The sequence below is a fragment of the Sturnira hondurensis genome, unplaced genomic scaffold, assembly GCF_014824575.4.
Source record: "Sturnira hondurensis isolate 20B ecotype Veracruz unplaced genomic scaffold, ASM1482457v3 Scaffold0006413, whole genome shotgun sequence".
Lineage (NCBI taxonomy): Eukaryota > Metazoa > Chordata > Mammalia > Chiroptera > Phyllostomidae > Sturnira > Sturnira hondurensis.
The window spans coordinates 27,353,327-27,380,112 of record NW_028079044.1 but is presented as its reverse complement, the minus strand read 5'-3'; the positions used below and the strand labels follow the sequence as shown (position 1 = coordinate 27,380,112).

At 41.5% G+C, this 26,786-nt stretch overlaps 1 protein-coding gene and 1 long non-coding RNA gene across 5 annotated transcripts in view; one reads left to right on the top strand and one right to left on the bottom strand.

Annotated features, from left to right (window-relative positions):
• GRHL2 (grainyhead like transcription factor 2) overlaps positions 1-11,630 on the bottom strand; it is a 136,337-nt gene extending 124,707 nt beyond the window's left edge. The window contains exon 1 of one of the 4 annotated variants that reach the window (XM_037048299.1): positions 11,313-11,630. Coding sequence is in view for 2 of the 4 variants with exons in the window: in XM_037048296.1 (XP_036904191.1) it covers positions 11,110-11,129 (20 nt within the window). In the remaining 2 variants the exon portion in view is untranslated. Of the gene's footprint in view, positions 1-11,052 lie in introns of all 4 variants that reach the window. The other 3 variants (XM_037048296.1, XM_037048297.1, XM_037048298.1) reach the window with 3 other exon arrangements.
• LOC118988567 (uncharacterized) lies at positions 11,206-14,893 on the top strand. The gene is made up of 2 exons (XR_005066805.1): positions 11,206-11,251; positions 14,424-14,893. It is a non-coding gene; the product is annotated as an uncharacterized LOC118988567 (long non-coding RNA).
• The last annotated feature ends 11,893 nt before the right edge of the window (positions 14,894-26,786 follow it).

Here is a 26,786-nt window from a genome sequence, read left to right as displayed (position 1 = left end):
TTTCTCCTTAATTTCAAAAGCAGTATAAGTTCACTTCAGCACACTAGAAAAATACAGAGGCGCAAATAAAAGACAAAGGCACCTACAATTTATCTACAGAGAGCAAACTTCTTTTAACCTATTGTGGTTTTATTATTTTTATTCTTTATTTTTTATGCCTATAAAACATTCTAATGCAATACATCATAAATCTGTTCCCCTGTCATTTTTCCATAATGCTTTATAAGTTAAGCTCTTGTTTTACTGATTTTCACTTTCAAAAATAAGACAAAATTAATATCCTGATTATTTCCTTAAAGTAAATCCTTAAAACTGGAAGTCAGGTGTCAACAGGTTGGCCCATTTCATCTGGTTTTGCTGAACTGCTTTCCACAAAGTTCGTAATAATTTATAATCTTCCTAGAAATGCATTTTCTCCAAATCCAGTTTCGTTCATCTTGGCCAATTTGTCAGGGAAACTGAGAACGTTCCTGCTCTAGAATGTGTATTTCTTGGATTATCAATGAAGCTAAATACTATTTTATATGTTATTAACCACTTGTATAGGATTTGTGAATTGTCTATTTGTATTATTTAACCATATTTTTACTGAGGCATTTGTCCTTTTTAATATTTTCAAAAATATGCAAGATATACATATTTTTCAAAGTAGACACCAAGAGTCCAAATAGCTAAAAAAAAATCATGGTGTGCAAAGGAGGCAATAATGTACTTTAGGGATCTTATGATCTCCTAAAAGTCTGTCCAACGTGAGACCTCCCCAGGGGCTATAGTCTGTTCCCCATCCCCACTCCACCACACTGCAGAGAAAGAGAACTCAGAGTCTTTTCAATCCTACAACACAACAGGGTACCAGAGAAGGTTTTATTCTGAAATGGTTACTGGGTGTTCCAATGTGAAATAATACATTACCTTATAGCTGAAGTGAAACTGCAGATGCTATTCTCATCCTTGTGTAACATCTTTTCTGAACACTTACCAAACCACTGGGTTGGCATTATTGTCTGACAGTGGGCACCCCTAAATTATGTTTTATTACCAGGAGAAGAAGAAGAAGGAAGAAAAGAGGGGGAGGTGGAGGACAAGGAGGAGGAAGGGAAAGGGGTACAGGTGGCGGGGGAAGCCGGGAGGTTGTCCGATTTGCCTAAGGTTTCCAACTTACTAAATTTTATTCCGTGTTTCATCCATTCTGACATTGCCTCCTCTCACTCCAAGAGCCTGCCCAGAGTAGACCACCTTCTGGGTTCTCTCTGGAAAGAGAGTTCTCAGAGCACCTGCCAGGTCTTTTAATCTGATTTCTTGTAACCTTTATCTACCAGTCCAGTGAGCTGTGCAGGGTTCCTCCGGGCAAACCCTTGGTTTTACCGCCTAGCTGCCCTTCTGAATTCTACGTGGCCCTCTGAAATCTCCCCACCTGCCGGAAGTCTGTTTCTTTGCCATCTCAGTCAGACCAACTTTTATTTCGGTAAATGAGTGGGGGGCCGAGGGGACAGAAGCATTCCCACCGTGCCCTGTACTCTCCTACCTTGCTGACACCCCTCTCTCTCTGTGAGCCCCTGTGCCCCCCACCCCAATCCCTTTGGAGGGAGAACAGAAGACCCACAGAATGTTGGAGCAGATGGTTCTCCTCAGAGATCATTTAGTTTGACTTCATTTTACAGATGAGAAATAATTAAAGAAGAATCCTCTGATCTTCTGTCATCTTCCTTTTTATTGAATTTATTGGGGTGATGCCGGTTAACAAAATTATGCAAGTTTCAGGTGCACAATTCCACAACACATCATCTGCACACAGTACTGTGTGTTCACCACCCCAAGTCAAGCCTCCATCTATTACCATTTATCCCCCACTACATGTCCTCCTCCATGCCCCACCCTGACATTCCCCTCTCCTCCCAGACATCACCATGCTGTTTTCTGTGTCCAGGATTTGCTCAATCCCTCCACGTTCCCCCTTCTCAGCCTCCTCTCCACTGTCAGCCTGCTCTCTGAGTCTGTCTCCATCTTGCCTGTTAGTTCAGTGCGTTCATTAGATTCCACATAGAAGTGGAATGGACCTGGAGAGCATTATGCTAAGTGAAATAAGCCAGTTGGAGAAAGAATCCTCTGATTTTATATTAATTATGTTATTGGCAATACAGGAAAGAGGCAAAAGCTACCTTTGCTTCAAGCTTCTTTGAAAAGCTAACCCCGAGGAAGCAGGATCACAGAAAGCAGTTGCCCTACGGGGCTCACTGAACTGAGAACTAGAAACAATGATTTGGGGCGAATGTGGACAGCGAAGTCCACACTAATGGCACCAGTGATCAGAATAAACAGGTATTTCTAATACTTATGTTCATACAAGGTTGGGGAAAGTAGATTTATAGTTGCAAGTGAGCAAAACACAGTTTATTTTTGTATTCTTATTTATTAATTACTATATTATTTTCCATGTGAACGGACATAAACCGACTTTTGCCCCACCTTGTATTTTAAGGAGGAAATAGGTAATGCTTCCCCTGTTTTAGTCTCTCTACAAAAAAGGAGACAGCATATTTTTTCAAGTTAATCAAAACTTCAGGTTTTCACTCATTCTTACAACCCAACATACAACACAGAAGAAATAATGTAGAGCACCTTTCTCAAAGCTCCAGATCCTACGCTTGGTTACTCACATGCCCTGTATGATCTCTCAGCCTTGCTCTCTGCATCTAGGGTACTAGGCTTCAAGCTAGAAGCAATTTCCCAGGAGGACAAATGCCACATATCCCTGACCCTAACACGGTGACTCTCCTAACTGGGGAAACGCTGGAGCCTCAACATCGGCTGAAGCAGTTTCTTTCTGCTGCCTCTTGCCCTCTCCTTCCTCCACTCCTCCCTTCCCTTCAACCTTCCCTTTCTCTAAAACCCCAGTCTAAATTCAGGAGCCTTAAAAAATAAAAGATTCTGGCTTGGGGGGTGTGTTGTACTTGTACATTCAACGTTCAGGTGGAAGGCAGGTGCCAAAATAGAAAGAGGCAACAGGAGTATCCTGCCTTCCTTTTCTGCTTCCAAGGGTGTCTGCAATCACACTTGTAACAGAAACATTCCCTTAGAAGTGAAAGTGAAGTCAGCCCACTTTAGGAGTGCTCCCCAGGAAGGTCACTGCCATGTAAGATAAGCGATGGCCTTCCCCTGCAAGCCCCCTCACATGCTCCATCTCTACAACCCCCCCATTGTGTCAAAATGTACACTGAAATCCCTTGAAGTGTACCAGCTTTTCTAATATTTTCCATAGCACTCTAAAAGTGTGTATATGGTTGGTATTGTACATGACAAATCAAAATGTACTGTTTTTAGGAATTATACCACTTTAATCCTGTTAGTGATATTATTCCAAACACATCAAGCTGAAACACTCCTTCACCCTCGTACCAATAAAATGGAGGGGGAGAGTGGCAATAGATCCCCAAAGAGATACTTTCTTGCTTCTACCTCATTTAGCCTGTTATAGTTCAGTCCTTTTTACCATTTACCTTTAAAAGACCTAAATCATAAAATGTAATTGCTCGGTAATAGATGGATGGGCAGATCAGTCAACTGATCCATCTGTCTGAACCAAGGAGCTGGGACATCTCAGCAATTTTCAACCCTTTTCATCTCATGGCACACATGAATTACTTACTAAAGTTCACACCAAAAAAAAGTTGTATTTTTTGCCAATCTGAAAAAATAGGTATAATTATGATTCATTCACACCAGACACCTATTGTTGTGTTCATTGTTGTCATTTTTTTGTTTGACAATCAAAGGGAAAAGAGGTCAGTGCTCCTGACTAAATAGTCACCTGTTGCATGTTTGAAAAATTCTTTCAGCACAAGAAAATCACTGCTCTAAAGGATAGAAATAGGCAGGCAGGGCAGGTGGGGGGCAGGGTGAATCTGAATCTGGGGTACCTGAATTTGAAGACCTGTGAAGCTGTCTGAGGGACTCCCAGGTTCATGCTGTTATTACTAAGCACCCCACTAGCCCTGAGCCAAAGCAAAAATTCCCACTCAACCTGTTGCTGCTCGCTAAGGAATTTTTTCTGGACAAGTTTGCCAAACCAAGAGCTACTCTCTTTCAGCTTAGACCTAGTTTTTAATAATCGAGCAGGAATCCTTGAATATCTTTTGAAAAGGAAGAGAGGATCCACACCCCAAAGTGAGTGCCAAGTATCATGAGTGAGACTGTAATTAACTTAGGACGAGGCTTTTCTTATATTAAAAAGAACGTAAACATTTCCCAAAGCTAAACTGAGTTGACTTGAGTTAGACAGGGGACATCACCTGCTGCCATCACCTTCTTCTCTCTTGGCTCAGGTAGTAAGAATGGGTTGCTGATACTATAAGTGAAGGAAACGCAACAAAGTTCCCTGACTAAAGTGACACCTAAAGCCTGATTAGCATTGATCTCTATGCATAGAAGCTGTGTGTGTGTGTGTGTGTGTGTGTGTGTGTGTGTGTGTGTTGATCCCACTAAGTACAATACAGGAGGGAAAAAATCAGGAGACAGACCAAGGGGAGGAAGGGAGGGAGGGAAGGAGGGAAGAGAAAATGTTGGTTCTCACTAGAAAGGAAGTAAGAGAGATTTAAAATACAATTTAACCAATTGTTCATTTTTTAATCAGATGTATACCTAGTTCTATGAGAGTCATGAAGAGGAACTGAAGCATTTGCTTAAACTATCTAAGACTTTGTAAAAAAAAATGTAATAACCTGACATCAAAATAATGATTTTTTCTTAACTTATTGGCAGATTTCAAACAAATACTTTGGTTATTGCTGTTGTTTCCATGCTCCTATGCATGTTTGATTTGCCTGGCTGCTTGTTTAAAGTCTCCTTGACTTTGCAGAGTCTAGTAGAAATGGCTCTTCACCAGTTGCCCCAGTACTTACTTTAATCCTCCTTAAATCGGATGGCACAGCGCCCAGCTGAGTGGCTTCATCTCCACAGTCAGTTTAAAAGAGGACCTAACTACAGGCCAACAGAAGGCCTAGTACCATCTCATCAGGGCACTACTTCAAGCTACCATTAGCCCTGGGACCAATTCACCAGGGACCAACATTAGACTGGACCTCATTATCTTTGAGTTTTGCTGCAAAGCCAAATCTAAATTCAGTGAACTGACTATCCCCAGAAAAAGGAATGTTAGTTTTGGATTCTAATGTGAAACTATAGAAAGACAACACTGGCCTTCTAACTCCAACCCAGCTTCCTGGTGAGTGGGATCCATCCTAAAACCTGACCTTGACCTTGAGCTATGTGCCTGGCAGAGGCCCACACAGGTGGTATCACGGCAAGTCATGTCTTTCGTGGCTCTGGAAATACTGACCTGTCAAAATGACCCCATTCTTCCAGGAGGGGCCGTTCAGCAAGCAAGCAAAGCGAATGATGTTGAGAGAAGGCCTGTTCCTTGCACCAACTTATTGTATCAGAAGCCACTCACCCGGCAGCATTGCAATAAACATAAAAGAAACCCACAGGCTTCATTTCACTTACATACTGATAAACACCTCAGAAACTGCATATAACTTGAATTTATTATAGTAGTACCCACTTAAAGCATTACTTGGCTAGCTAACCCAATCACACACATTACCAGGACATTGTTTAAATGCAAATGCCCTGGCCACTCTCTGGAGAACCTGATTCCACAGTTCTGGGGTGGGGCCTTGGTGTCTCAGGTGATATTTTTGTAATCAGATGAGTTTGGGAAACGGTCATTTAAATTATTTGTATGGAGAGTTCTACTATTAAGCACATACGTAACTATCTTCAACTTTTAAAAATTAATCCAGCTCTTCCTGTTGTTCTCTAGCATTTTCTTGTTTTTCAGATTGGTTAACTGCCTGTGTATTAGTTTATTGTACTTCACTGAAGATGCAGAACTAACCAAAGCACACAGTTTGCAATGTCTCACTTTCCAACAGTGGACTAGCCTATATTTTTTGATAGATGCAAGTTTGCAGAAATTGAATGAGGTCAGAGGAAGGCAGGAAAGGTAAACCTTCTTTTGCTGAAGGCTGATGTTGAAGAACTGATATAGTCCTGGCAGAGTGACAGGATACATGAAAAGTTTTAGGGAAGCAGGATTGTCAGAGCAAACACTACCTGTAGGTGGTCCCTCCTCTTCGGTTCTCATTCCCAAAGTTCTAGAATGCATCCGTTCATTCATCTTTAAATTAAGGAGCATGCAGAATTCAATCTACTGTAGGGAAGAGAACACTACACCCTAACCATTAAACTGGTGATACTCCAGGAAAAGATAAGACCGCTGTTATTAGCTGATTCTTTATTTACTTACCTCTTAACTGCTGGGACCATTTATGAGTATAACTTTGTCTGTTTTGTAGTATAGTAGCAGGCAGAGAGTTGGTTCTATTAACTTATTTAATGGGACCCTAATCTCTCTACCCCTTTGCTTCACCCACACTGGGCTCCTTTCTGACCTTAGCACATGCTAAGCACTCTGCCAGCTCAGGGCCTTTGCACCTGCTCTTCCATCTGCCTGTGAGAAACACTGTCATCCCAGGCATCTTCAGTGCTTTACCCCCCACTTCCTTTAGGTCTCCGCTCAAAAGTCTTCTCACCAGAAAGGCCATCCCTGACCACTTTATATAAAACAGTTCTCCGTTATTCCCTCTAACCTGCTTTGCTTTCCTTCACAGCACTTATCGCCATCTAATTTATTACGTATTTACTTCTTGATTAATTTACTGTTTGTTTTCCATAACCAGGATGTAAGCAGCATGAGGGTGGGGACTTTGTCCTCCTCCCTAGTGAATCTCAATGTCAGGATCAATGTCTGGTCTATAGTGCCACTCAAGACATATTCATTGAATAAATGACTGCATATTTTTAGTGGCTAAAGAAATATATAATTAATTATTAATATTTGTGACCTTAAAAGATATTTTATATAACCAAGTGGAAACAAACACAGGCCTTCATAAAACTAAAGAGTAAAAGTTTAATTAAAATGTTTCATTCCATTACTTAAAAGGTTATCCACATGAAGTACCTATCACTTTGGGCATTTTCTGTTTTCTTGCCGGAATAATGGCCAGACTTCTTAAGATAAAAGCACACAGAATGACTAAGAGAATTGTCCTAAGACAAAGAGTGGGGTGGATAGGGAGCAGGGGGATTTATACTCTGGCCTGATAAAAACACTATTACATTGTATTTTAGTAATTTGTTAGGTATTCCTTAATTAAAGTTATGTCTGCTCATTTCAACATCATTAATCATCAGGGAAATGCAAATTAAAACCACAGTGAGATACTACCTCACACCTGTCAGAATACCTATCACCAATAAATTAACAAATAACAAGTGGGTCCGAGGATGGAGAGAAAAGGAACTCTTCTGCACTGGTGGTGGGGCTGTAAACTGGGGTAACCACTATGGAAAAGAACACAGAGGCACCTCAAAAAGTTAGAAATAGAACTACCATACGACCCAGCAATTCCACTTCTGATCATGTATCCAAAAATATCCAAAACACTCATTTGAAAAGACACAAGCACCCCTTTGTTGGTGGCAGTGCTATTCACAACAGACAAGATACAGAAGCAACCGAAGTGCCCATCAGTAGATGAGTGGATAAAGACGTGGTACATTACCTAACGAAATGTTAGCCATAAAAAAAGAGTGAAATCTTGCCACTTGCAACGACATGGATGGGCCTAGAGGGCATTATGCTGAGAGAAGTAAGTCAGAGGAAGACAAATACCACACCATTTCACTTATATGTGGAATCTAAAAGTTAAAATACATAAACCAAACAAACAGACTCAGACACAAAGAACAAATTTATAGTTGGCAGGTGATGGGGGGCTTTGGGAGGATGGGTAAAAAAGAGCATGGGGTTAAAATGAACAAATTGCCAGTTATAAAAATAGAAAAAGTGCAGCATAGGGAATATAGTCAATAATACTGTAAGTTATATAAATACCTAATCACTGTGTTGCATATCTGAAACTAATCTAATATTGCATGTTGACTGATTTTTTAAAAATTATGTCTGTTCATGTCTCACCTTCCACTAGATTATAAGCTTCTTGGGGATACGGCCCATCTTCCACATCTTTTTATTCTCCTATAATGCCTATCTGAACATGTTTCAAATAGTAGGCAGTCAGAAAACACACTTATGTAATGAAAAATACCTGTGGGTATCCAATGAAATTATACTCTCTGAACATATATTGCATATGGCAATAGAATAATAGTTTCTAAATCTATCATTGCCTTGCTAGAATACACTTGCTTGTTGACAAAGATCATAAATCTTCATAATATTTAAGGAAAGGGGAACAGAGAACTTTAAAACATGTACCAAGACAAACTGTCCTAAAATTATTTTTGCTTTAATTAGCAATAGTATCAACACTGCAGAACATAAAAAGCAGGACACTGTCATCGGAAAAGCCCACAACAGTAAAAAAGATGATGCTACTATTTCCGCCTGGACTTGCTAACTGAAATTATCTTCATAGGCTATAGCCAAAAGATTACCTGCACTTTAATAGGTTTATGGAAAAATACCCTGTGTGTATTCCTTTAAGTTACTTTCAGAAAATACGGTCAGGCCTTCTGGGTAGATTTACCAGGAAGCTGACAAAACTCAAGCTTTCAGGACCTCTCACTTGCCCTGGAAGGAAGTCCCAGCAACTGCCCGAGTATTCTTTTTCTTAAGAGCCCACACCCCAACCCCACCTAACATACACAATTGCATAAACTTCAGGTACATACAACCTGGATCTATGCCTGCCAGCCTTCCATTAGAATAATAAGAAAACAAGGCTAGCATTAGCAAAAGTGATCCAAAACTCAGTTATTAATTTCCAGCATTTCTCGGTAGTCCAAGCAGATGGAGGCAAGTGCGGTCCAAGGGTGTTTTTCTTTGCAGCATTTGTTAGTATCGCTTTTCCCAGGATACAGAATTAACTCTTGGAAACCATGAATAGATAAAAGCTACTTTCATTAAATGTATGTATATGTAATCCTAGTTAGTTATCACCACAAAAATTAGGTAACGCATTGCAGTCAAACCAGAATTTAATTTAAATACTAAATTAGTTGTCCTTTTTGGTGCTAAGTATAACAGGTGAAAATAAAAACCCACCCGTTTTCATTCTTAATTCGTTCAAGTCGTGTCGTATCACAAAACTAAACAGTGCAACCAAATGTTAATTGTGTAATTTAATTAAGGAATTACAATAAGTCTTATCCTGTATTCCCTAGATTAGCGACCATTTTTGACACAAAGATCAAAACAAACCAAACACCCTGCTGTCATCTAGGCTTTGGCTACCCAAGTTTCCAAAATCGAGTAGTGATTTCTTAAATGAGTAGAGATTTCTTAAAAGCCACAGAGAGAATTTGAGGTGAGCGTGGGAGTATTCATGGAGTCATACACCTTCCTATTGCTTCCCCTACTCCTACTCTCTTCCTGTGTCTGTAACCTTAGTTATTCCGCTCCGGTGTACGCAGCTACTTTTCGTTGGTAGGTAAAGTGGTACAGATACTTGGTGGACTTTTAAAAAAACGACAGCGTGTCGTTAGATATGCCTACCCTACCAGTGGCTTTACTCTGAAGACAGTGTCTCCCTTCAACCCCAGGACAGGTCTGCAGTGCATTCCCTGTGCCCCCAAGTCCTCAATTTGGGAACGGTGCTGGGCCACTTCTCTGAGCAGAGGCGCTGGCGGCCCGCAGCCTCTGGACGCCCCGTCTTTGCCCTGGAGCAGACACCCTTAGCAAGGTTTCCTTGGGGTTAGCCACACCACCAGGGCGAAGTTACCAGGGAAAGCCAAAAAGGCGGCCACTACGCACTTCGGCTAAGACACAGCCAGTTCCCAGCTCACGATGCCCCTCAGAGGAGGGGGAAGGGAGTGTGGTCATCGAATCCCAGGAAAGGCCGAGGGACCCACCTCCGGCTCCCTCCTGCTCCCGCCCTCGGCCCCACCTCCCCCTGCCAGCACAAAGCCGTTCCGAAGGCAGGGGCCAGGCCTGCTGGGAGGCCGGCTGGACGCGACTGGACCCGGCAACCCGAGGCTCAGGCCGCCGATCGCCAGCGAGCCTAGAGCTCCCGTCCCGGATGGGAAGGATGCGCTTCCCGGTTCGCCCTTCAAAGCGCGGGAAGTCGACCTGGCCTCCCCGGACCCCAGCCTTTCCAGCTGAGAGGTCCCCAGGAGACCCAGCGCAACCAGTGCAGTCCCGCTAGCCACGCCCGAGGCGGCCTTCAGCCTGGAGCGCTGGGGCCAGCCGGGTTACGGCCGGGCCGCGGGCGCGCAGGGGCGCTCAGAAAGCGTCCAGACCTGGGGAGAATCGGCAAGCTCCAGGCGACCCTTGGCGTCCTGCCGAGGCGCAAATTCGATGCCTCAAATCTGTTCCCCTCGTTTTCCAAAGGCCCTGTCCTCGCGCACCAGCGTGAAGTCGCTAAACAATGCGGGGAGAGCGGGTGGGATAGGAGTGGGAGTGGGCAGGGGTCGACGGGCAGTGCGGGACCCCACACCCCAGACCCCGGTCGCCCCCCTGCGCCTGGCCTCCCGTCCGGGCCTCGCACACGCACACCTTCCAGCACAAGTGCGGGAAGATGGCCGTTTCTGCTTCAGTATAAAGGCTCTTTGTTGCGCTCACACAAAAGCCGCCAAGAGTCGCTTTTCCAGCAGGCCCTTTGGGCAAATCGAAGGAACTCAGCTGAATTTCCAAATGGCCCTAGAAGCCTGAAGCGGTGGGAGCGACTAAAAGAGAGGGGAATAACAGGCCCCCTGCCTTCCTCTCCCCAAACCTCTGTCCATATCCAAGCACTAGTCCTGGGAGACGGGAGCTGAGACCGTGCGTAAGGGAGAAAGGAACAGAGGGGAACCCACTTTTCCTACCAAGGCCCAAAGGGGGTATTCGACATTCACAATTCTGTAGGGTTTCTCCCGTTAACCAGGGTAGAAACCTAATCTGAAAAAAAGTCCGGATACACCAAAAAGAAAAAGAAAAAAATAGCAACAATAGCAACTTAAAAAAAATAAAGCAAAAACATAACAAACCAGTTGCCATCAGCCCAAAGTGGTAGTAGCAGCAGCCGGCGCGTGTGATCCACTTACTTGTCCGACTCTTGTGACATGTTTGATCCAATGAACTCGCTCCCCTTTTCCTGGAGCCTCAGCCTCTGGTGAAACTGGACTTTCAAGTCTGTGCAGGTGAAGGTGTGTGAGAGCGCCCGAGATGGCAGAACAAGAGCTACAGGTAATTCTGCTTTTCCGTCCCCCCTCACCACTCTCGCTCGCTCGCCCGCTCGCGCCCTCACCTAGCCGGAAAGGTGGGATAAGGAGGGGCCCCTCACATGGGGCCCGAGCTCGGAGGCGGCCGGGCGGCGCGGAGTCCTCCCGGATCGTGGCAGTGGGTAGTCACAGAGCAGAAAGTGGCGGACTTGGTCGGCCACAGGTAACTTTCTCGCAAGGAGCTGAATTCTTTCACTAAAGGGTACAAGCCTGAGGGACGAGCTGCGCGGTGATTGGCTGTGGGGCTCCCTCAGGTGAGCTGCCATTGGCAGAGGCGCGCACAGGTAAGGCCCTTCTCCAAGCGCAGGTAACTCACTCTGAAGTTTACCTGAGTGGAGCAGCAGCACGTTTGCTGCGCTGTGGCAGCCCGCGGGACTGAGGGTCAGTGCCTGGAGCAGACTTCACGCTGTTTTCCATCTTCCCTGTGGCTGACCGGGGTGTGGAGCGAGCGGGGGGCGGGGGGTGGGGGTTGGGGGGCTTGGAGGAGACAAGGAACCAGGAAAAAAAAAAAGCAGCACCTGCAACCACTAGGGATTGTGGGTCGAACGGAAGGACTAAAGAGAGCTGAACTCAGGTATCCCAAGCCAACCGGAATCAAATGCGCAGCACAACCACAAGGCTTTTAATGTCCACCTTCAAAGGACGGCTGGACAGTGTCAGCAGAGTACGGCGCTGAAGTTTACTTTGTGCTCAGAGGAGGGGAAAACACGGCGGTGGCCGGGTCTGTTGCGTAATTTCATTTTTAACATTCTTACCCACAACAAACACTTTTCGTGTCCCGATGTGCAAAAAAACCACATCGGGATAGTGTTGCAGATTACAGATTTTCAAAGAGGTGAGCATCCTTGCACGGGCTGCGCACAAGGGCAGCGGCGTAGTTTGGGTGGGGCAAGGAGATTCGGTGGAGGAGCCGCCAAAGTGGCCCAGGAGCACCTCTTCCACGTCGACTCCTCCGCAGCCCGGGATTCCAGAGCTGCCAACGACCGCTCGGTCCGCCCCCGTCGTCTTTTGACGTCTCCAGGCAGACCTCAACATTGACACTGTAATTCAACAGAAGCAGCTACTACAAAGGTGCTTTATCTTTCCAGCTTAATATGGTTGCTACGGCAACAGTTCAGGATGACATTGACTTTCTTTGTGGTTCTGTCCCCTGGTTGGAAACAAGGCGCATTAGCAAAGGTATAACTGATTTACAGTCACCGCTCCCAGAGGTAGTTGTGGAAGCTTTGACAGGGATCTAGCCCACACAGGAATTTCGGAACTGAAGGAGGACATGAAAGGCGAACCAAACAACTTCTATCTTGATCTTTATGGATCAGATACTTCCTTAAAAATTACGTTATGAAACCAGGTTTCACTCTCAGCAAATGAACTTCAAAATTTTATTCTTTTAAAAGACTGTATAAGCACACACATTTTTAAAGAACTATCTTGAGAGTATGCATTACTCGCCCCTCCTCTGCCTTCTTAATCTCCTTTTCAGAGGGAACCGCATTCCACTTTGAACTGTCTCTTTGGTCACAGACCTCCCAATTTCTAAATAATTTATGCTGCTACCTTGATTTGTCTATTGAGTTATCGTGCTTTCACTACCTGTTGTCTCAGATAAGGATTTAACTTTCACAAGCCACCTAGTTTCCCCTTCTGCCATTCTTCCAAAATAGCTCTTTCACACTTGAGGGCTTGTAAGTAGTCAGTGACTGTGGAGCACCAGTCAGCAGAGCCTACTGGTGTAGTAAGGTTGTTTTCTTTCTTATAAAATCTTTTCTCTATTTACTTTGTTAGGTATCCATCCTGATATTTTTTCTACAACTTATCTATCAAATAACTATCAATTTTATTTTCCAAATGATCTAAAGATCAATTCCTTTCCCCCCACCCAATATCCCTCCAAGTCTTTTATTCTCTGTTCCAATGGAGAAGGAAATAGTAAGATGAAATTTTTCATAAGTTTATAAAAGTTGCTCTCTTCTAGCATCTGGTGTTGCTGTTGAGAATTTCAGTGCTGTCCTTACTTCATCTTTTTATGACCTGGAATTTTTCTTTCTTATAAGTTTTAAAATAATCCGTTTACATCTAATATTCTGAAATTCATAATTATATGCTGGGTACTCAATAGCAAATATTTGCCTAAGTTCAAATCATGCCTCTACTACATGACCTTGGGCAAGTCATTTATTCTTGCTGTGCTTTACTTTCCTTACCTATAATTATAATATGCATATATGCATCTCTATATATTATAAGGGGAAAATAATAATGATATTATTGATTTCATTAATATATCATTGATATATCTCAGCCACTTAGAATAGTGCCCAAACACAAAGCAAGGCCTCAGTTATTGTCCACTCATTTCTTTTTTGAAACTTAGTTGGATATCGAATCCTCTGGATTAATCTTAGAATTTTTGTCTTTCCTTTGGGCATCTCTTCATGTTTCATTCTATATGGGGAACTAGGTCCTTAGTTTACTTTCTGCTAAAGGTTTTTTTATTAGCTATTCCAGGAGCTCTTTTCACATTTTATGTTATTTTTTAAACACAATTCTATGATGATGTCATGGTTGCAATAATTTCTATTTTTTGAGGACAATTGTTCTACGGTTTTCTTCTGCTTTCTGCCTTCCCTCTGCTTCCTTTTCTGATGATCTCCTCTCTGGTGGTCTATGGCATCTCCAAGACCCAGGTGACTCTGGAGATTCACACGGTATTTGAGCTGTTTCTAGACTGACCTCTACACAACTTCTGCTATTCTGTTACATCAGTTTCTACTCTTCCATCGCCCCATCTTTCAGAATTGTGTGGAAATATATCTTTTGCGGATGACCCCTCCTCTCTCCTCTTTGTCCCTGTGGATTTATTCTTCTACCTTCCTTTACTATCCTTTGCAGAAGACCATGAAGATACATAATTGTGGGCTGATCTATCATCTTCAATATTAAGCCATTTTCAAAATTGTCTAGAAGTTTTTCTCAAACTATACCAACTTTGATTAGATAGCATAGTAGCCCCCAACTGGCTTCCTACTGCTGTACTGATTGGTTAGGTCAGTGAACCAGAAGGTCCTTATGAACAGTTTTAAATTGTCAATCACAGAATTACCTTAGTTACCTAAGGGTTTTGATTCTTTTGACAGAAGAATTATAAATGAATTGGAAAGTTCCTGCCACACCCATCATGAGAGAGTACTGCTCTCTCTCTCCAAACACCTGTATCCATAAATACTTGAGTGCGGCAGTGTGGCTTCTGGATGGACCACCAACATCAGATCACCTGGGAACCTGTTAGAAATGCATGCTCATCACCTCACCCCAGACCTACAGAAGCAGCTCAAGGAGATAGGCAGCAGTTTGTATTTCTAACAAGCCTGCCAGCAGTTCCGATACAGATTAGAGTTTGAAACATACCTGAACGTTACGTTTCCCGATGGGCGGAAGTAGCAGATACTTAGCCACTGAAGGCATTCATCCCAAAATATGCTGGATCCAGAGTTTTCCAACCATTTTCAATAACCATGAGGTAAGAGTGGATTTTACTTGATTATTCCATTACCAAACTAGTGATTTTTTAATATAATGGTTGACCATTGTCCTTAATTGGAGCAGTTAGCACATTAAAAGAAAAAAAATAAACCTGGTATCTGCCACAGTATTTATCATAGACTTTGGGGTTTCAGCACAGTTTAGTTTGATGGTCATTTTATGTGGCAGCAACAAAATTAATTTTCATATAAAAATTAGTGATAAGAGAGTACTGTTTTTAGACTAAATTATTTCATTTATGAAATGTTAGTTTTAGTTAAATTCTCAGGGAAGAAAAATAGTAATTTTAATTCTGGTTTTATTTTAGTAGTGGTCTTTGGCATCTATTATGATGGCTAATACCATTTTTCTAAAGTAAAAAATACAGTATTTGATGCTAAATTGTCATATGGCAAGTTTCTTATAGTGAGGCTTGGGGAGAAGGATGAAGATTCTGCAACACCTGGGCAGAAATATCAAGTTTGAAAGAGTTATAGTTCTAGTCAAACGTGCCTGCCTGCTGCCTATTCACCCACTGCATGTTCTCATATGCAGGACCGTTATAATAAGTCTGTCATTAAATTTACAGTGGTATCTCCCAGGTTGTTTTGCACTAAAAAACACTAAGTTGTTTGATCAGCTATTAGAAGAAATTTTGCAAAGAATGAAATGTACCTAGATGCCTGGTTTTGAAATCAAATAGAGATTTCTAACTTAACCAACTGAGTTATGGCAGTTCTCTTGTAGTCTGAAGCCACTTCTGTTTGTCATGGTTGCATGGATATGCATATTTGCATGAACACTTGCAATTTTTATGAAGGCTCTTGAAGTAGCAGTGTGAAATTCAGCCTCCAGCCAGCTTAAGTTTGCATATTTCCTTCAGGATAGCACACGGTTCTGTTGTTTGGGCTGGCCAGTGGTAACTCTTCAACAGAATGCATGGCACCTTAAAAACACGGTGCATTGAATCAGAGAAAGCCTACAAAATGAAGAACAAAGACCAGAACAAAAGTGTAACTAAGGTGATTCTGAGGAAAACAGAGAGTGCAGAGATGTGATAAAGACTATATTAATATACAAGTAGATATTGCATCCATGAAACAAGAACAGCATTTTATTTAAAAACAATAAAACAATGAGAGAATAAAAAAGAACATGTAGACATTACAATACAAAATCTGAAATAGAGCCTTCTGTAGTACCTTTGAAGATGGAATCAAGGAACTCTCCCAGAAAGTAAAACAAAAAAGACAGCAAAATAGGCAATAAAAAAGAAAAGATAAGGAAATTGCAGAATCAATCAAGAAAGTCTAACAGGTGACCAGGAGGTGTTTCAGAAAGAATGAAAAAAATGATGAGTGAATCATTGGAGAACAGATAGAAATATGATTCTTAAGAACTGAAGTGTTACAAGTCTAACTGATAGAGCCACCTACTACTCAGCACAAGTGGGTCATTGTTAAATGAAGCAATTACCACTAAATTTCTGGGCTGACCTTTCCTGAGAATAAAAATAAAATCAAATGAGCAAAGTGAACAGTTCTGACACAAAAATTAAGAATCAGAATGTATTGTCTCTCTCAACAACACTGCAAGCTTGAAGGTGTAACAAAGCAATACCTTTAAATACTGAATTCTGTGCCTAGGCAGGGTATCAGTGAAGTGTAAAAGTAGAATAAAATTCTATTTCAGAAGTGCAAAGTCTCAAAATTGTCGTCATTCACCCTTTCTCTGAAAGACACTGGATGATGTGCTCCATTAAGACAGGGAAGAACAGCCCTGACTGGTGTGGTTCTGTTGATTAGAGTGTCATCCCGTAACTGAAAGGTTGCAGGTTGGATCCCCAATTTGGGTACATATGGGAAGCAATCAACTTATGAACCAACCAATTTTTCTCTATCACTTCAATGTTTTTCTCTCTCCTTTCCTCTCTCTTCCTCTCTCTCTAAAGACAATGAAAAAAAAGTGTCCTTGGGTGAATGTAAAAAAAAAAAAGACATGGAAGAACAAGAAAGAACCCAAAAAGGGATGTCTTAAGACTAGGAAAACAAAGAAGTTAACAGAAGAGAAAGTTCAAGGCAAGTCAGAACGATGGCTTTGTAGCAAGCAGGCTTAGAGAGCAACTACACTTTCTTTCAACGGAGGTCCCTGGGTGGGACTGCGGAAGTAGAAGCCAACTATTAATTTTGACATCTTGAAAATTTATATTGAGAAATCATTTGAGAGTGTGGAAAGTATTAGCAACAGGTACAGAGAAAATTTAGCAAATATTTAGCAGCCCAGAATTCCAGATGGGAAATATATACAAGAGTGGCAATATAAGCATATAAATTTCAGTACATACTTGGTTCAACAATGAAGAATAGTCATGATAACAATAGTAATATAATTACTGAATGGTGATTTACTAAAACTGGTGATAAAACTTAGTTGGGAAGGTGGAAAGAGGACGATGGTATTGTGTGGGCATGGAAGAAATAAAAGTTGTGAAAGAGTTAAGTCATCAACAGAAAGTCAAAAGTTGTAAATCAAGAATTAGCAACATAAACATCAGCTAGGGGTGCTTTGGGCTGCTACTAGCATCGAGGCTGCTGAGTCTCTTGGCCTTTTGCTTGTGGACACACGATGAGCGCTCCAACTTTAGCCACCACATCTGTTTAAGGCAGTAAGACGGGGAAGGGGTGGTTTCCATAGCCATGCCACTTATCAGCAAAGCAATGCCAGCACTGAAATTAGAGGCCTTCTACATGCCTTCATTTCATTGGCCAGACCTGGGTCACAGGGGCACCATTGTCTGCAGGGATGGCTAGAAAAGTGGATATATAACTTTTCCAAATCCTGAGGTGGAGACAAGCAAGAAAAAAAATGGATATGTGTTTTGGGTTAATCAATCAGTATATTTTCTAGAAATTTGGAAGTAAATGCTAGAGTTTTGTTCAAAATCCAGTTACATAGTGCATTTACACAATGGAATACGCAGCAGAAAGAAGGAAGGACCTTCTACCCTTTGCAACAGCATGAACAAAACTGGAGAGCAATATGCTAAGTGAAATAAGCCAGGTGGTGAGGGACAAGTACCATATGATCTCACCTTTAACTGGAACCTAATCAACAAAACAAACAAGCACACAAACTATAACCACAGACATTCTGATAGTAACCAGAGGGGAGGTGGGAGGGGATAATGAGGGGAAGGGGGGAAGGGTTTTCAGGAACAACTATAAAGGACACATGGACAAAACCAAGAGGGGGTGAAAGCAGGGGAGGGAAGTAGAGATGACTGGGGTGGGAGGGGGTGTGGTGGGGGGAAAATGCAGACAACTGTAAATGAACAACAATAAAATAATTTTATTAAAATGATATCCAGTAATAACAATAATTGTTTTAAAAAGTGTTGCCTCTTAGGAGTAAGATCAAAAGAGGGGAGGAATGAAACAGAGATTGTTGTTTTTCCATAGTATCAATCTTATTGTGAATATTATTATTCAGTGTAATTATTTGACTTTTAAAACTATGTAGTTTTATACACATACATAGTCTATATATATATATGCATATATATAATCTTGATCAAAATAAGACTAATTCATAAAATAAAAGTACAAATTGCAAGCATATCATGTTCTCATGTTGCCCAGAGTTTTTGCTTTTACTCTTCTGTCTCCTTAAAACTCTAGCTCTTTTTCCTCCTTCTCTAACTAGCTTTCAACCTGTCCTCAGAACAACCTGCTCAATCATCTCATTTTCAGGGAAGCCTCTTGGGGCTTCCAGATCAGGGATAGGTATACTGGGAAGATAGATTTCTCCATTATTTATTTATGTAACATCATGCTCCTCTTCTTGAAACTTAGCATAGTTGTAATTTTACATTTATTTGTGAGGTGTTCAATCATCAACCATCCCCTTCCTCCAGACTCTAAACTCCATGAGGACAGAGACAATGCCTATCATTGGTGTATCGTTATCTCCCTAGTGCTTAACACTGTACCTAGCATTTGGTAAATATTTGATGAATAAATGGCAAATGATCATGAGCATTTTTCCCATTCTACAATTTGAGGAACTGTGAGAGAGAGATCATCAAATTGAGTAACTTCATCAACAATGTTGAGTAAATAAATGAATTCTATAAGCATTAGTGGAGCACCTTCTATATTCCAAGTGTCCAGTTGGGTTCCTTATTTAAGATATAATAGACTCTATGAGACAGGTAATTATAACAGTTAAGAATGCTTTCAGCAGCAAGCCAAAGAGCAGCCAGCTAGTAAGGGCTTTACCCAACACTGGTTAATCTGTCTTGCCTCATAAGAAGTCTGGGGAATGGAACAAAAGTAGGCAATTGCTGACATTTGATTGGCAGCTGCCTAACTCAAACTCTGGGTCATTGTCTTTGCACTGGTCTGCCTCTCACGGCAAAAAGTATCATGTCCTTACACAACCAAGTTTAGAAGCAGGAAGAAGGTAGATAGTGCACTTACTTGCCTCGGGAATGAAAAATCTTTCTCAGAAGGCCCCATCAGGATTCACCTTATATCTCATTGGCCAGAATTGGATCACATGACCAGTATGAATCAGGTGTTGAATCCACACTTCATGAAATTAGGAATCTCCACTCAATATTTAAACAAATCAGAGTTGTTATAACAAGAAAGAAGTGGGAGACTTGTGTTTTGTTAAAAAAAAAAAAGCTCAACAGTGATACCATAGTATTGGATGCTTCATAATACAGGTGGTAAATTTGACCCTTATTTTGGATAATGTAAATAGCAGATCTGAGATTCAAATCTTGGTGTCTCTCATTCCAAAGTCGGTATAATGTCACCTCCCAGCCTTGAGTGTGTAGAAGTTATTCCTGTAACAAAATGTGGTGGATTTAGTCAGGAATGGCTTTGCAGAAGAAAAATACTTTAGACAAAGTCTAAAAAGGCTTGAAGCAAAAAAAAAACCACACATACATATCGGGTCGATGGAGAGAATGAGCGTAGTAGTGGGACACTATATTAACACTACCCTCTTTATTTTTATTCTTGTATAAAAGTGCTTTTCATGTATCCCCCTGATCATCAGAGCATGTCTTCCTATTTTGGGAATTTATCGTTACTTTGATGATCTAAATGAACTATAAATAGACTGAGAAGAGATGACTCTTACCCAAGGGAACATGCCAAAATCAGAAGCCAGAGACCATGGCTGGGGCTACAGTAGAACAGAATGTTCTCTCTGAGGTTATTAATGAGGCTTGCTCAGTGTCAATGCCTCAATATACTCTTGAAAGTGTCTCAGCCCAGAAAAACACATTCAAATAACCTACTATCATGTAGCGACTCCTTCCCTGTTTGAAAACCTTCAGCAGTTCCTCAGCACACATAGCGTAACCTAATCTTCCAGTTGAGATGTTCTTCAGTCTAACTCCAACAGCCTGCATCCACCCCCACCAATCTGCATTAGGATACCTGAGTTGGGTGTGGCCTGATGTGGGATCTGCAGGGCTACAGACTGGAGGGAGCAGTTCTTGTTCAAGGCTTGAGACCCCCTCTTCCCCACCCAAGAACAAGTATAAGCAGAGCCTTAAACCATGCATGAAAATTGGGAGGTGGATCCAAAATGCCAGAAAGGGTATTTGAAGGGACCTTAAAGCATAAGAGGGCCAAAAGCAGGTCTTAAAACTGGGCCATGAATCTAGGGTATCAAGTCAAGAGATACAAGTATAAGGCAGTTGGGAGCATTGAGATTCAGACAGCAAAATATCTGGGGCAATTAGCTGTGGCCTTCACTGGAAGGGATGATTTGATTGCATTTTCTACCATGGTCTTGGTACAGCTACCTCCCTCCCCTGTACTGCATGGTCCTGGCAGAAAGCCATGAACTTTTCCAGGGTACTCTGTCCTGTACAAGGCAGGTCTCTGTGGCACATACTGATCCACGCCCTTATCCGTATACTAGGTTTTGGACACAACAAGAGCTTAGAGCATTTTTTTACTGTACTTTTTCCATCTCCAGTTGGCAAAGCTTCAGGCAGAAATGTATGTGCCTGAGGGTAGGAGGAGGGTGTGGCGGTCCAGCCCATCAGGAAGGCGATTGTCACAGGTTCAGGCAGCGAAGGCAGAAGCCATATGAAGGAGGGCTTCTGAGGTCCCCAAGTATTAGGTTTCCATGTGTTAGAAGAAGAAAGCCATACTGTTGCCCGATTCGCATGTCATCCCTGATTCTTGGGGCCAGGTGGCATAAGTCATCAGAAAGTTTCTGGAAAAAATCTCTGAGGAGCCAATAGCTCCTTCTGGTTCCTGTGGGATGTTGGACATTAGAGACGCACTAGAGCCTTGCTACCTAAAGTGTAGCCACAGACCAGTAATAATAGAGTAATCTGGGGGCTTATTAGAAATACAGAATCTCAGTCCTCCTGGAATATTAACAAGCTTTATATGCACATTAAGGTTGGAGAAACACTTGTCCAGGGCTTGGAGATATAGCCATGAACAGAAGTGATATCTCCTTAGGGTGTTTAGGGCAAAAAATATAATGGATTGTTGCAGGTAAATTGTGGACCTTGTCTGTTGCTGTAACAGAGTTTCCTCTTCAGAACTCACTAGGGACTATCAATGGATGAAACTAATATGATGAACAGTTAATGAGAAACTTTAGAATGCTATCAGGTGGTCACCACCTAAACCCACTGGTCAGTCTCAGCAGCATTAAAAGTACAACAGCCAGACCCCANGCCATGAACAGAAGTGATATCTCCTTAGGGTGTTTAGGGCAAAAAAATATAATGGATTGTTGCAGGTAAATTGTGGACCTTGTCTGTTGCTGTAACAGAGTTTCCTCTTCAGAACTCACTAGGGACTATCAATGGATGAAACTAATATGATGAACAGTTAATGAGAAACTTTAGAATGCTATCAGGTGGTCACCACCTAAACCCACTGGTCAATCTCAGCAGCATTAAAAGTACAACAGCCAGACACCATGGACCTTCTGGGGCACGACAAAGCCTAGGGCATCACCTTTGAGGTTTTATTGCTCAAAAAAAAGTAAAACTAAATCTAATCAAGCTTCTGGAAATAAAGAAGTTAGGGAATCATGTTGAACAGCCTTCTAAGAAGTCAAATGGACAAATCTAGAATGTTGGGAAGCCTCTAGAAATCAGAGTTTTTACTGTAGGAAGTCAGTGTCATGAAGAAAAGTGCTGTGGAGACAGAAGAAATCACACTGAAATAGGCTTAAAAGGCTAACAGCCAAATGTAACTTGTGAACCTGGTTTAGATCTTGAATTGGACAACTAACTGTCAAAAGCCATTTTTGAGACAATTGGGGAAATTTGGTTAGGAACTGGCTGTTAAGAGGTGCCAAAAATATGTTCTTGTTGGATGTGATAATAGCATAACAGTTATATATGAAAATGTCCATATTTTAAAGAAATGTACATGGAAATTAGTAAAGGTGCAATGACACGACATCTGAAATTCGCTTTAAAACAAGTCAACAAAAGGGGGGAAGGTACAGGTAAAGCAAATGACACAAAATCTTTTATAAATACTGAATTTGGGCAAATGGGTATTGAGGGTTCATTGTACTGTTTTCTCTACTTGCTGTGTTTAATTTTTATAAGCAAATTTTTCTCTAAAAGCATCAAACCCAGACCTCAATTTTTACATTTGTTTAGCTATTAGACTGCAGGGAAGGGAGGAGACAGCGGGCGGTGGGTGTGGAAGCATTTATACAATGCTTTAAGAACCAGAATGAGGAATGTGGGTCTCCACCTCCATTGGCCCATAGGTAGGTGAGAGCTTGGGGAGTGTGTGTGTGTGTGTGTGTGTGTGTGTGTTGAAGGGGACTCAAATGAAAATATAATATTTAAACAAAATGACTCAACTTTTCCTTGGGAACTAGTGAGTTAACCAAGCTCAGGATGAAGTTCCTAAGGATGAGGTTTGCAACATGGAATTACTTTCCCAAAATACCAGGTGATGCCCAAACCAAGAAAGCAAAGGCAATAGAAACTGGATGAGAAAACAGACATGTATTTGCCCAGTAGGTCCCCAGAAACAAAGAAACTTCAGGAATCCTCTGGGGAGGTTCGTGGTCAGGCCCTGGAGATAGACATGAAGAGAATGAGCACGCAAGACTTGGGGATGATGAGGCCAGTCCGTGGAGAACAAAGTATTGCTAATCCCTGCCAAGAGTGGGCCAAGAGTGAAAGGATATCAACTTAACTTTTCTCAGCCTTACCTCCTAACACCACCTACCCTTCTTCAACTCTGTGCACTGGGCACACTGCTCTCCACATAGTTGTATCTTAGACACTCAATGCATTTTCTGGCTAGCGTTTACAGAACTTTAACTTAAATAACTTAATACAGATGTAGGAATGAAGAAAGAGGAAGAGGGAATAAAAAAGGTGATTGCTTTTTATTCTTAGGATTCGAGAGAGAACTAGGCTTCTTAGATTTCCACCAGAATCATACATTGCCCAGAAGGAAGGACCCACAGAAGTAATCCTGGAATTCCAGATTTAATCTGCTTTTTTCTCATGCTCTCAGTGGCTGCCACATATTTTCTATAGCAACGATGTGCTCGGAGTCAGAGGTGCTGTGATTTTAGGACACGTAAAGCGTTGATTATTAGGCAGTCCTCTGCTTTAAAAGTACCTTTGATGTTTCAATAGAAGCAACTCATACAAAGTAAGAATTTTAGTTCTGTTTGTGTTTTTGAATATATAAGCATTTTCAAAATAAAACAATGGTATATTATTATCTCAGAAACACAGTTTCTGAGAGTCAAGAGTCTGAGAGTGGCTCTGCTGGGTGATTCTGGCTCAGGATCTCTCATGAGGTTGTGATCAAGCCATCAGCCGAGTCACTGTCATCTGAAGGCCAGAGGATCTCTTTCCAAGTTCACTCACGTGATTGTTCCACAAACTGTTGGATGGAGGACTTGCCATTTGCCATGTGAATCTCTTCATAGGGGTGTCTGAATATCCCCAACAAATGACAGCTGGCACCCCCCTAGAAGGAGTGACATAAAGACAGAGAAGGCAATGGAGAAGGAGAAAGGAAATGCAAAATAGAAGTTTCAGCATCCTTTATAATCTAATTTTGATAGTGAGACATCATCCCTTCTACTGTATTCTGTTGGCCACACAGACCAATCTTGGTGCAGCGTGGGAAAGAGCAACACCAGGATGTGAATATCAGGAGGTGAGATCATTGGAGCCATCCTGGAGGCTACCTATCATATATGTAGTTTCCAAAGCTCAAAAAAAAAATCTTGAAAAACTGTTGGACATCTTTAACACAAAGCTATATGCAGTGTAGTGGGGACAGGACAGTGTTTTAAATAAATGACTGTGAGCCAACAGGCTATCCAAATTAAGTAAGAAAGAAAGGAAGGAACGTATTCCTACCTCACACAAAACAAGTCAATTCCAGGTGGATCATAATATTAAATGTTAACAGTAAAACAATAAACCTTCCAGAAGAGAACATAGAAGAGCAACTCTATGACCTTGGAGTAGACAAAAAATATCTTAAACAGAACAAAAAGTACTATTTATAAATTGGACTACATTAAAATTTAATACTTCCACATTGTTAAAAGAGTAAAAAGAAATCCATGCACAAGAGAGAACATTTTTCAACTCCTATAAATGGTAAAGAATTTATACCCAGAGTATATTTTTAAAAGTAGAAGGAATAAGGAAGAAAACAATGAGATAGGAGAAAAGAAAGGAAAGAGGAAGGGATAGAAAGAAAAAGAGAGACAGAAAGAAAGACAGAAAGAAATTCTACAAATCCCTAAGAAAGAGGTCATCCAAAGGAAAATGGACCACTAAACTTGAACAAGCACTTCCAAAAAGTGGACATCCAAATCATCAATGAAGATAAAGATGTAAACAAAATGAAGATGAAAAGCAAACTAAAATTTGTTTTTAATGCATCTTAGACAAAATGCTTGTGAGAGTGATCCAAATGCCTGGGGATGTGGTGCAACATGTACGTGTGTGCTCTCAGAATGCCAAATTATTTTAGAGAAGAGCTTCAAGTGTTCTGTATGCCTCTTACAAAAAATAGCTTTGGTTTTGGATTTTTTTATGATTCTATTTTCTCCACAATAAATAAAATCTTTTCTCATTTTTCCTGGCTGCCCTAGTTTATTTCCAACATTTTGCCTTTCTAGTTGAATTAATTGGGTCCTTGTTTCAGCTGTTCAGCTGTGTCTCTCAGTAGAAATTTACCCAGTATCCACCAATCCACAGAACCTGAACTGAAGCTAAACATCTATGGTTTAAAAAATAGAAGCAATCAGAACGTGCAGATTCGGAGGGAAAGAAAGAAAAAGTCTGAGTGGAATTCACCTACTTGGAATCTGGGAGAAAGTTCCAGTGAGTCACCAGCTGGTTGGGTTGCCCCAGGCAAAACGCAAAATGGATCCTTAGCCAGGATCGACCTACTGTCCCACACCCTCTGTGAGGGAAGACTGCTCTCAGAAAGGAAGACACCCTGTCCCTAAGTGGGGCCACGACACTCCCCACACAGATTTTCATGATGTAGGGAGACATCTATCCCCAACCACTTTACAAAGCTCCCCAGTTGTCTCTGATAACAGGTAAACTGGCAGTTCTTGGGAAGAATTCTGCCAAAGAACAACTTTGGTAGATACGTTCATTATTTTTTAATTGAAAAAAATTTTAAGTGGAATTGCACATAAAAATCTGATTTCAGCTTCTTTTTAATAAACTCAGATGACTGGCAACTCTGGGCGCGTTGGCCCTGAGTGACGCTTCCTGTCTGCTCAGCCTCTGCCACACCCTGCAGTCCTTGGGCCGAGTGTCACCTGCCACTTCAGTCACTCTCCTAGTGCTCTAACATGTTTCTGCTCTGATGCTTTCATCATAAATGGAGGAAAAAGCCATTTAGACTGAGGACCACCTATTCTATGAAAATTGTAACAGAGGCTACTTCTCTTTGGAAATAAAGACTATCGCCATGTTTATTATGTAAAGAATAACTGTATCTAAAGAACTCAAATTAGCCCTGACCAGTGTGGTTCAGTGGGTTGGCTGTCATTCCTCAAAGTGAGAGGTCACCAGTTCAATTCCTGGGCAGGGCACATGACTAGACTGTGGATTTGCATTGTTGTTTTTCTCCCTCCCACCCCCTCTCTCTAAAAATAAATAAATAAATAAATAATTAAAAAATTTGTAGCCTCAAGTTGACTGGAAGCCTTCCCAAAAAGTCAACTTTCACTAACTAGACTCTTCTATGCAGGTCACTAAGGGCGACAGAGAAAGGCCAAGGTCACTTATTTAGAGGATTTTTGCCTCTTTGTGCATGTATGTTTTTAAATGCCTGGTATTTGCTGTACCTCATCTTCCAGAAATTTTATAATGATTAATTTAAGTTTTTGTGTCAGAATTTGATGTAATTATGTGAAATATTTAACCTACCAACTGGCATCCTGTTTTTAATGGCCTGCATACCCATTTAGCTAAAATTTAACATGAATTTTAAAATTGTTTACCTTCCTGTGGCAATACAAAGCAATTGGACATACACCAAACATTCCCCCCACCGCCCATCTCATTAAGTATAAATACCTCTGGATTCTTTTGTTCTGTAACATTTTCCGAAACTCTTATCCTACCCCAGGACGATTTTTTTCCTTGGGCTAACATTCTGGCACTTTCAGTCCAGAGAAACTGAAGGATAGAGTCCAAACAAGACTTTGTTTACTTTTTCCACACTTCAGGAACCAGAGTAAATTCAGTGCAAAGAACCCTAGGGGGAAAGGGGGAAAGAGAAAAAGAAAAAAAGGCTCTTTATGTTGCATAACTGAAATAAGCCAAGAAGGCTTTATTTACATTGGATATTATCACCCTAACTAAAAGGACAAGACAATACCTCCGTAATGATAGATTAATTGTCCTTGAGAACAGTTATTAATGAGATACGATAATCAAACGGTTGTTTGGAGGCAGT